This window comes from Papio anubis, chromosome 16 (assembly GCF_008728515.1).
Source record: "Papio anubis isolate 15944 chromosome 16, Panubis1.0, whole genome shotgun sequence".
Classification (NCBI taxonomy): domain Eukaryota; kingdom Metazoa; phylum Chordata; class Mammalia; order Primates; family Cercopithecidae; genus Papio; species Papio anubis.
In genome coordinates this window covers 44,887,103-44,899,208 of record NC_044991.1, presented here as the reverse complement: position 1 = coordinate 44,899,208, position 12,106 = coordinate 44,887,103, and the positions used below count along the sequence as shown (strand labels likewise).

Here is a 12,106-nt window from a genome sequence, read left to right as displayed (position 1 = left end):
TTTCAAACTAGGTGTGTGTCAGATTACTGGGGGAGCTTACTGATAAGAACCCTGATTCCTGGGAATTCTGATTTAGTGTCTGGGAAGACCTGGGAATCAGTACTGTTAACCAGGGTCATGGGGTACTGGGATGCAGCTGGTCCTCCTGCCATGCTCTAGGAAATCCTGCTTCAAGAGGGTCTTTTCCATGTCTGTGTCGAACTGGCACAATAGGAAGTACAAACAGTCCTGTATCAAAGGGTCCAATATACACTCACCATTGTGCTAGAGTCAGCCAGATGAAAAGAAAGGAGGCAAAAAAGCCTCCTTTCTTTTGTTCAAGCTCATCACTTTGTTAGGTGGTAGAGCAGATTTATACATCTGAAACCATCAGGAACACAATAAGCTACTATGGTTTTATAAAAGATTAGGACGATCATTCCTATTTTGTTTTAATAATGCTACTTCTCTTCGATATCCACAATGACTTTTCTGACTTTGGGAGGGAAATCACAACTAACAACTTTTCCACTCCATAGTAAGAAGTAGAAATTAAAATTTAAAAAAAAAAAAAAAAAAAAAACCTAGCTAGCTAGCTATCATAGAAAAATACAAGGAGGCACGCTCAACAGTTCATTACTACATGGTTGATAAGAATAAGAAACCTGAAACAACCTAAATGTCAATCAGTAAGGAAATGGCTAAATAAACCCTGGCATGGCAGTATGTGGAATTCATTGCAAAGGTTAAAAATAAAAGAATTAAGCTTTTAAAAAAATCTTTAAGAACAAAATACAGAAAGATCTCCCAAACATATTGTTGAATTGAAAAAAAAGCAAACTAAAATACATTCAGTATTCCCTGCCATTGATGGAGGGAAAAGATACTCCCATAAAGCAGTACTGATATTTCCTAGGAGTTCATTCTGAGGACTGGGGAATAGGCTAAGACTGGGGATGGTGAGCAGACTTCAGCTTTCTATGATATTCTGTTATTTTTTACAAGGATCTTAGAAATCATTAGCTCCAATATTCTACCCAGAGCAGGAATCTCCATGAAACATCCGAGGCACTTCTGACACTGAGAACCTCACTACCCCATGTGGGAACACATTCCATTTTCGGACACTTTCCACTGGTAACAAATATCTGCTGTATCACAACTTCCAACCACTAGTCCTGGCTCTGATCTCTGGAGGTATTGTAACCTCCCCAGAAAGTCCTCTAATTTTTTAAAAACAGCTATTCTAGTTCTCTTTTCTAACCCAAAGAAACCCAAATTTGTGAGCTGTTCCCAAGACTTTGCGATGCACAAACCCACCACTCTCTCATAATTACCCTCCTAGAGAAATAAGTCAGTGTCCAGGAAAACCAGAGATGAAGTCTCCCATGTTCATGTGACCCACAGTTGCTGTCTCCAGATGTTACTGAAATACCCCTCTTAAAAGTAGAACCAAGAACTGAGCAGGATACTCTCAATATGGTAGACAGTGGGAAATCTGTTTACTGCCTCTGAAAACACCATGCTTCTAAAATACATGCTGGCTCAGGGTCAGTGTGGCAACTGAAAGCCCTTCAGAAGTGATTTAGAATATGAATTTATAAATAAACTAGCAGACCTGTGGGATAACTATTCACCTGGTACTCCCTAAAGCAAGGGCTGGATCAGCCGAAGTCTCAGAGAACACAAGAAATCAATGGAAGGACCCATTCTTCCTTCATTGAAAACTCTGAACTGCCCATCATCATCATCTTTTACATTTCCCACAATTAACATGACCAGGAGCCTGCACTCAAAAAATAGTAAATAAGGTCCCAAGGACACCTCTTAGAAAGCCAGGGAAGGTCATCTTTCTAGAAAAGAACATTTACACTTACCCTTTGTTCCTTCCCTTTAAGAAAATTCCCTTTATGATGCTCTTCCTTAGTCTCAAGACCTAAAACTGTCTTCCTTCTTAACCTTCTGAAATTCACTGGGCTAAGACAGTGATAGGTAAGATAAAAGAATTAGAGGTTGTTGATAAAAGAATTATCCACTTGTTTGGATAAAATACGGCAAGCTTAAGCAAGCCTTTAAAAACAAATTTTTAAAATCTTATTTCTTTTTGGTAGTAAAACTGTATTAAAATTTTCTTAAAGTTATTATGCAGTAAAATAAGGTCATATAAATGATATTATTATTAATCTTCTCTGGGCCATAGTTTCCTCTTCTATACAATAAGAATAATGAAAATATCTACCTCATATTGTCACAGGATCATGTGAATTAACATACTTGCTGAACACAGCAAGTGCTTAATTAACACTAGCCCTAGCTATTATTACTAAGGGCTATAATACGTAATTTAAATGCATTTTGACATTGAATCTTCTACAAGTTTGTAAGGTAGCTGGTTATCCCCATTTTACAGAAGTAGAAAGTGGAGCTGAAAGATGTTAAGTAACTTGTTCAAAGCAAGGGGCGTGGTAAGTGGGGAGGTGGGATTAGAATAGAGGTTTACCTGGATCGAAAGTCCACACTTAACCAGTAAACTCAACTGCCTATTTGTCTGGGGGTGGGGTGAAGTTTAGGGGGACAAGTGAAATATAATAATTCCTTTCTCATGTCCAAACTGTAAATTCAAATAATTACAGTAAGCTAAAGAAGCTATTTAAGTTCTAATTCAAATTCCCATTTCTTATCTTTTTTTTGAGACAGAGTCTTGCTCTGTCTCCCAGGGTGGAGTGCAGTGGCATGTTTGGCTCACTGCAACCTCAGCCTCCCAGGTTCAAGCAATTCTCCTGCCTCAGCCTCCCCAAGTAGCTGGGATTACAGGTGTCAGCCATCATGCTCAGATAATTTTTGTTTTGTTTTGACACGGAGTCTCAGTCTCACCCACACTGGAGTGCAATAGTGAGATCTCAGCTCCCTGCAACCTCCGCCTCCCAGGTTCAAGCGATTCTCCTGTCTCAGCTCCCCAAGCAGCTGGGATTACAGGCTTGCACCACCATACCCAGCTAATTTTTGTATTTTTTAGTAGAGACGGGTTTCATCATGTTGGCCAGGCTGGTCTTGAACTCCTGACTTCAAGTGATCTACCCGCATTGGCCTCCCAAAGTGCTGGGAATTACAGGATGAGCCACTGCACCTGGCCTAATTTTTGTATTTTTAGTAGAGATGGCATGAGCCAAAGTGCTGGAATTACAGAAAACAGTGAGAAAGTCATGGGACTACAATGCATTGAAGGTGACTCTGCTGGCTTTTCTCTCACCTTCTCTACTTCTCTTTCTCTATGAGGTTTCACCATGTTGGCCAGGTTGGTCTTGAACTCCTGAACTCAACTGATCTGCCCACCTCGGCCTCCCAAAGTGCTGGGATTACAGGAGTGAGCCGCTGCGCCTGGCCTCAAATTGCCATTCACCATCTGCACTGCTATCATATATCTACAGCAGGGTAATATGCTAAAATTTTTAAGTAGTTAATTGTGCATTTAACATACATTAAAAGTATCTAGTTTCAGCACACTTTAAAAAATAATTAGCCTTTGATATAACTTACTTTTGTATTTTGTTTCATTTGGGCTTGTCAAAAAGAACTGTTCTTTACCTCTCATCTGATACTTACATAGTTTCAAGTTTATTACATCTCTTCTATCCAAGCATTATAATCCAATTAAGCAACTGCATTTTCCTATAAGCCCTTTTACTCTTTTTTCACACTCTTTCCTGATTTTATAACTCTCAGAAGCTAGGTATTCATAAACTAGCCAAGTGAGGCAAATCAACACATAAATTTTACAGAAGTATTTCTTTTGCTCAGGACAGTTCTAAGTGCAGGGGCAGAATAGCTTCAAGACTGTTAGACGTAATATCCTGCTAACATAGTCCAGAACCATCCTTAGTTCTGTTGTTGCTATTTTGCTAACCAAAACAAACAGAAAACAGTGAGAAAGTCATGGGGACTATAATGCATCAAAGGTGACTCTGCTGGCTTTTCTCTCACCTTTTCTACTAGGGTATCTAAATCTGATATGCCAAGTTTGATTTTCCTATTGCAAACTTGACAAATACACAGGACTTTATAATGTAAGAAAAATACCATGACCAGACAAAGGCTTTTATAATGAGTTCAAAGCACTGTACACACATGGAGTAATCATTCCCTATACAGCCCCTTGTACACTAGGCAGAGTAGCACAAAACTCATTATTCTTCCCTTCCCCTTTTTCCTAGTCTAGGAATGTAAGCAGCTTAGAGCAGATCAAGCAACATCACTTTGGGGTGTGCAGTGATATTCTCCATGAATTGGATCTCTCTGCTTCAAATAGTAACTAACTGTCATGAACAAAGTAACTGTGACATTGACTCTTCTTCAAATGTGACAAAGTACACAAAGCATAACAAGACACATTCCATGTATAAGATGCCACCTAAATACTGAGTTTAAATGAACCCTTGCAACTAGTCCATGAGAGTATCCAATTCATTTGTTCACTCAACAAATATTTATTAAGCCCACAAGTAATGTGCCAAAATTGGTTTATCCTCAGAAATCTTCCTAGATCAAATGGATTGTTAAATTTCATTCTCAGTATAAAACTGAAGATCGGAGACGGCGGGAGGGGCAAAGTGAAGAGGATGTGCAAATGAACTGAGGACAAGCAAATTTTACATAAATTAGAGCAATCTCCTTTCTAGATTTTTTAAGTGATACCATGTGTTGGTGACCTGAAATACTGGTTATTTCATAAAATGGCTGAAATGCTTGATCAGAGGAGGGATGTAAAGGGCCAAATGTCACTATACATGGAATAGAGGAAATAAAAAATGTAACTCTAAAATCATTTATCCAACTAAAAAGCAAGCAGGATAGTCAAGTAGAGCTTGTTCCTAAAGAGAGTGATATTTACAGAGAGCAAATGGAAACTGGCACACATTTATGAAATTTCTACTAAATACCCAGGCCAGTACCCAGCCTGCTGAAAGTGGCAAAACTAGGATCACCCATTCTAAAGATGAGAAACAAACCAATTACTATGAGATAGGTTTTCTTAAAAAGAATCTTAAAAAGGTATTTGGTTGATGATTTATACTAGATGTTAAAAAACAATTATATTCATTTTTTTCTAAAGAAAAAATGTTCCCACTGGTTAAAAAATTGTGAGCTGGACCGGGCACAGTGGCTCACGCCTGTAATCCCAGCACTCTGGGAGGCTGAGGTGGGTGGATCATGAGGTCAGGAGATAGAGACCATCCTGGCTAACACGGTGAAACCCCGTCTCTACTAAAAATACAAAAAAATTAGCCAGGCATGTTGGCGGGTGCCTGTAGTCCCAGCTATTCGGGGGGCTGAGGCAGGAGAATGGTGTGAACCTGGGAGGTGGAGCTTGCATAGAGCTGAGATCATGCCACTGTACTTCAGCCTGGGCAAAGAGTCTCCAGACAGACTCCAGTGAGACTCTGTCTCAAAAAAAAAAAATTGTGAGCTAAAAATTCCATGCTTTACTTTGAAAGGCTAGTTTAAAAAACCCATAATTACTTACCTGCCCAACTCTCCCCGGATGTTTCAAGGCCAAGCCTCCACTGGAGACAGCAGCAGCAACATTCCCTTCGTGGTCCACAACCACAGCGCCCACCGTGTCCAAAGTGCCTGAGTCATTTTCCTGTAGAGCAAAAGTGGCACAAGTATTCACTAGGCATGGCGTGAGACAATCTGATATGACTATATAGCACTTTTCTGTACAATCATGACACAACAAAATCTAAACTAATCCCTAAGTGGAACATTGAGCAATCTGCTAAAATTATCTATTAACAAGTTGCCATTTAAATCCTATTTAAGTCAAAATGTATTTTCCACAGAGAAATCCCGAAAAAAAGGTGTCCTGTTGCTTTTCTCTAATAATAACGCTATATTGTCTTTTTAATGGAGGACATATCACAATTTAATATAAATTACAGTATACAGCAGTGTCTCTTCATTCTCAAGAATTAAGTTCATGTTTGAGAATGTGTAGAGGAAAAGATCTGTGGCATAAATGAACCAATAAATACCCTTGTTAGTATTTCTTTAAGTATTATACACAAACATCTAATAGAAATACATTCCACACAATAAATTAAGAAAATGGCATTTACAATCTTAAAGTATACCACACTATCATTTTTCTCTTGGAGTTCTTTGTTTGTGAGAAACTTCATGGCAAGCTCCCTTCTCTCCTATAACAGTAAGATGCTTGCCAATTGTATGGCAGAAAAGTGTATGTTCTTGGAAGGCATCTTTGTGTTTCGATGTTTTGTTCCAGGTTCCACATGTTTAAGGCACTTAGTGACATTTAGTGACTATGAGCAGCTGTCTCCTACCTCCAAAGTTTCTGGTCACCTGCGCAAGAGAGACAAACACTACACTACTGGATAGAAATAATGTTTAAGGGAGGCAAGAAAAAAATTCAGGGAAGAAGAAGTCTCACATATTAAAAAGGGGGCTTAAGGTAGGTTTTTAGGTTAATAGTAGTCATGGTAGTGTTCTTATGCTAGGACATTGGTTTTCAAACCTTGCCCCTCAACCCTAGATCCCACCCTTACCCCCACCACCAGTATGCATGTAAGAGCCAGGCCCAACGCAGGGTTCAACATGAACAGCTCCCCATCCTGTGTGGTTTATTGCTCACACTACTGAGCAGGACTTGGTTGGTACTAAGAGATCCACAAGAAGCAAAATGACACACTAAAGCAATCACCAGAAAAGTCAATGAGTTCCTGGAGCCATCTCAGAAGCTGAGCAACATTGAAGAGTTTCTAATACTGGAAGCAGAATTCAAACAAGATATTTTTCCCTAAAGCAAACTGGAAAACTCAGGAGTAGAGTGTGCCACAACAACATTTTACATTAAGTCTGTTAGGAAAAGATACTTACATCTAGAATTTATATTTCTTGCTCTAAATTCTAATTTCCCTTAAATATACTGATATACTATGACAGTACTTACTTTGATAGGAAATGCTGAACTGGCTGAAAAGAATGCTATATGCCTAATCCCTCTTTTAACCACAGCTGGAGAAAGTCTAGACAATGGATCCACATGATCATATCTCAGAATGCCATAGTTCTGCTCAAGGCATGTGCCCTTCAAGAATACTTCCTAACCTGGCCATACACTCCCTGAGGAAGGGTTTGACCCACTCCATATCACACTGAATTCAATAGACACTCAGGACATACTTATTTTTTAATTAGGATGCAGGATATCTGTATCCCTGGTGTTACAAAACATGCCCAATAGTGAATACCATGCAATGCCATCCCAGTGTCAGGGCCAGTTTTCTACCTCCGTTTCACAAGATTTGACTTCATGCAAATCCAGATGCTGCCGCCATCTTAGGGAAGACTTAACAATAACCAGACTCGCTCGTTCAGGTTGGACAAAGCAAAGTCTATCTTCTCTGCTAGGTAAGATTAAGAACAGCAGTACAGAAATGCATTAAAAACATTTTATTCCAGAAAAGATGGATAATCTTAAAGAGAAATATACTTTAAAGAGGAATATTTGTTTTATAATTCTAATAAATAATTTCTAAATCTTTATATTCTTGCAATCTCGAGTAGAGAAGTGTTAGTTTCCCAGATGCCAAATTTGATGTCTTCTTTAGGAAGGCTTCTCAAATTTTAATGTGCACACAGATCATCAGGAGAATTTGTTTCAATGCAGATTCTGATGGAGCAATCTGGGAACTATCCAAGACCGCACACCTAACAATATTCCACATTATGCTAACGGTCTAACAGCATCCCACCCCAGGGGATCATTATCCACCAAATACCTGCCCCATTCATTCTGAAGCAAACTATTTACAGGCACAAATCTGCTTAAGGAGAAAGGTAAACTACCTAAGGCTAACACTATGCCAGTATAAAAGATTTAAGTTCTATCTTGCTCAACTGTCAACTGACAGCTTATCACCACTATTATACTACATGGATTTGGTATGTGTATTTTAAAATACTGATCTTACACCTTTAAAAAGCAAACAAATCTCATACAAATAAACAAACTGTAAAATAACTTTCCTCAACAATAACAGAAAAGTAAAGAAAGGGTATTCTTTTAAGATTATTTTTTGGAAATACTGAGTTTTTATTGAGAGACATATGCCAGTACTTTTTGCCCTTATTCTTTGTTTTAAAATTCTGGAAATTTTTACACACTTTTTTCCCTCGCCCAAGTAAGGCATAAAGTGACTGTCTCCATCAGGCCTACCAAATAAGGATAATTGCTTCCGGTAAATAATCAAATTGGGACTTTCATCCTATTTCACTGTCTAACCTTTCAGGGACAGTTATGTCTCTTTTTTACATTTTAGTTATTTTAATGAATAAAGATTATCTATATTTACGGTATACAGCACGATGTTTTGACACAGGCACTGACTGCAGAAATCAAGCTAATTAACGTATACATTACCTCACAGAATCATTTATTTCTGGCGAGAATGCTTACAACCTACTCTCTTAAGGGTATTTTTCATTAGTTCTTTTTTATAAACTGCAACTGCTGATACTACCCATGCATTCCGTAAAACAGAATTTTATACAGGGGATAAGTAACGTATACACAATGCTATGCATTATCTGTAAAGCACTTTTCCTAGCATTTCAATCAGGATATTGTGAAGCATGAGAACTGTTATGCCTAACCAAACTCCTATAGAAAGATACAAAAACTGATGTCAGTGTAACTGGATTATACATAGATGGATTTACTCTTAACTTGGTTTTCAAAAATGAAAAATCACACAAATAATAGAGAATCCTGTTCCAAATTAAGCTAAATATTCCTAAGAGCCTGTAACACCTAAAAAAAAAAAATCAGAATTACTTCATAAATATTCAAGAACTAGTTCATAGACTTCACATACTGCACAGCAAATTTAAGGATGATGAAGTAATATTTAAGCATTTTTATGAAGTGCAGATAAATTAGGTGAAAGACAAACATTGGTATTTTGGCCATAATAATTTCACAGAGCTTGGTTGTACAGGAATGAAATCTTAGAAAGGTTAAAAAACATACAATGACTGTTACTATACAGAGCTACTATTACACTCTTACACTCTATAAATACTTAAAAATATATGCACTACACGGATACACATATACCTATTGTCCTTGACTAAAACATGCTATTTCTATTACTTTTTTGATAAAGTTGTAACTAAAAAGCAACTGTATAAAACTATAGTTCCCTTCAAAATAAACATGTATAGAAAGTTAGCAGACAGGTTACATGTGTTAAAGAAAACATTGAAATAAAACTTTCTTGAAGTAACCAATAAATAAGCAGTCCCTGTTTTCTCTGCTCCAAATAGAAATGGTTATTATGTAGTTATTATAAGAATTAAATTAACACATGTAAACTACTTTAAAAGGAATAAATCCCTTAATACAAAGTTAAGGCACTTGCCACCAGAAAATTAAGCCTCTAATCTGCACTCTCTGAAATCTGCCAAGAAATCCATCTCAGTATTCTTTTTTTTTTTTTTTGAGACAGAATTTTGCTCTTGTTGCCCAGGCTGGAGTGCAATGGCGTGATGTTGGCTCACAGCCTCAGCTTCCCGAGTAGCGAGGATTACAGGCACCCACCACCACACCCAGCTAATTTTTTTGTATTTTTAGTAGAGACGGTGTTTCACTATGTTAGCCAGGCTGGTCTTGAACTCCTGACCTCAGGCGATCCACCTGCCTCAGCGCCTCGGCGCATGGTAAGCCACCATGCCCAGCCCCAGCTACCAGTCTTTTATCTTATTAACTCGGTCTTTCTTCCATCCAGAATTACTCAAACATCAAGTAGCTAAAATATAAGAATAAACCTTAAATGTATAAGTGCGTTCTAAAATAGGTCTATTATGGGATTATCTTAATATAATGATAAAGACAGAAATGCATTCTTTGAAAACATTGAAAACATACCAACCCCTCCTCATATACCTTTGTTAGGTTTGAGAGCAGCATTATAACTGGCATGAGCTTCCACTTGAGAAATGCAGATGACTTACACCCTAACATGACAGTACAACAATGCCATCATAAAGCTTTCACATCTCTGAGTATCCTAAACATAGAGAGATGGCTCCTGCTACAGAACATCTAGACCTAGTTCTATATCTCTCACAAATCAGCCCTCCAACAGCAGGGCCACTGTGGGCTACAGTTTATCAACTATCTGTAAACAAAGTATAATCTAGCTAGGCCGGGCTGGGTGGCTCATGCCTGTAATCCCAGCACTTTGGGACGCCAAGGTGGGTGGATCTCCTGAGATCAGGAGTTCGAGACCAGCCTGGCCAACATGGTGAAACCCTGTCTCTACCACAAATACCAAAAAAAAAAAAAAAAAAATTAGCTGGGCATGGTGGGGTGCACCTGTAGTCCCAGCTACTCAGAGACTGAGAGAATCACTTGAACCCAGGAGGTGGAGGTTGCAGTGAGCGGAGATCACGCCACTGCACTCCAGCCTGGGTGACACAGTGAGACTCTGTCTCAAAAAATAATAATAATAATTTAGCTAGAATTATTTACTCTCACCTATGTGGACTGCATGAAACCAGAAAAAATCTCAACATAGGAGCACTCAATGATATTATCTTCCCTCTTCAGAAAATCATCTTCTGATGCCCAATACTATTAATGATGTTTCTTATAAACTATAGTCAAGATGTCTATTCTAAAGTAATATTTTATTTTCTTTGTTTAATGGGTATGAATTAAATGGCTTTGCAACACTACACAAATTGGTACCAAATACATTTACGGAGCAAGAGGAAAAAACTGTATACTATATAAAAATTTAAACAGAGTGGTCAACATAGCAGACCCTGTCTCTACAAAAAATAAAAAAATCAGCCAGGCATGGCGGCACAAACCTGTAGTCTGAGCTACTCAGGAGGTTGAGGCTGGAAGATCCCCTGTGCCCAGGAGTGCAAGGCTACAGTGAGCAATCATCACATCACTGCACTCCAGCCAGAGCAACAGAGTAAGACACTGTCTCTAAACAAGTAAAAAGTAAACAATAAAATCTTTATACTATTTATTTCCTAAATCACTCAACAAAAATTAACAGAAGCATCTTCAGGTTAAAATAAAAATAAAGTGTTTGAACCATGCTTTTAGGGGGCTATAACATATCTGGGTTAGAGGAATTAAATTCATACTATAAAAAAGATTACTTAAAAATTCTGAACCCTCAAAGATAGCAAAGGACAATGTTTTCTAACTGGTAGAATTCCTATACAATGTTCTGGGGTTTGCAACATTAAAGGTGGAAAAGGCAATGGTTTTCATCTTGGTTTTTAAGATAATCTTTTAAATAATGTAAAGAAATGTAAGTTTTTCTCTTTAAAATGGAACAGTTTGAAGGGTCTCAGAGTCCATGTTGAATGAGTGTGTGTAAGTGGTAGTAGACATCACACGAACATACTCATGGCTTAAATTATTACATAGCTAGACAGTAAATATCATCACAAAAGTAGTGTTATGCAGCTTTAAATCATTTCTATTCTCACTCATATGCAGTTTAATTAACATCATTTAACTTATACCCATAGTGAACCACTGGTTAAAGATTGAGAACCTAGGATATGCTGAAGTTGAAATAAAAATTACAGCAAGTTCCTTAAGACGACATTAACTAGGTCATTAAACTGCATTCATCCTATCAAAATACTTACAGAACACATCTCAAGGACTTCAAATATTAGTTTAAATATTTAATGATAAATATGTTCAATTTTGCTTATTTGTCTGAAATGAATATTAATCACAATTTTATAATTCTAAATCAAAATTTATAAGTTCTACATTAAACATAAACCAATCTATGACCTAACAATGAAATACTTAAGTATTTACCAAAAAGAAGTCAAAATGTATACCACAAAAAGACTTGTCAAGGGTGTTCATGGCACCTTTATTTGCAATAGCCAAAACCTGGGAACAATCCAAATGTCTATCAACAGGGGAATGGGGAAACAAACTATGATATTGTCAACATGGGAGGATTGCTAAGCAATAAAAAGGAGCCCATGCTATATGGAACAATACGAATAATCTTATATGCTGAGCAAAAGAAGCTGGACACAAAAGAATACATAGACT

General features: G+C 37.6%; 1 protein-coding gene across 14 annotated transcripts in view; it reads right to left on the bottom strand.

Moving 5' to 3' along the window:
* Positions 1 to 12,106, bottom strand: part of TASP1 (taspase 1) — a 260,524-nt gene that overhangs the window by 136,218 nt on the left and 112,200 nt on the right. For all 14 annotated transcript variants that reach the window (XR_002515230.2, XR_002515229.2, XR_002515231.2 and 11 more), the window contains one exon: positions 5,501 to 5,620. Coding sequence is in view for 7 of the 14 variants with exons in the window: in XM_021921241.2 (XP_021776933.1) it covers positions 5,501 to 5,620 (120 nt within the window). In the remaining 7 variants the exon portion in view is untranslated. The remainder of the gene's footprint in view (positions 1 to 5,500; positions 5,621 to 12,106) is intronic.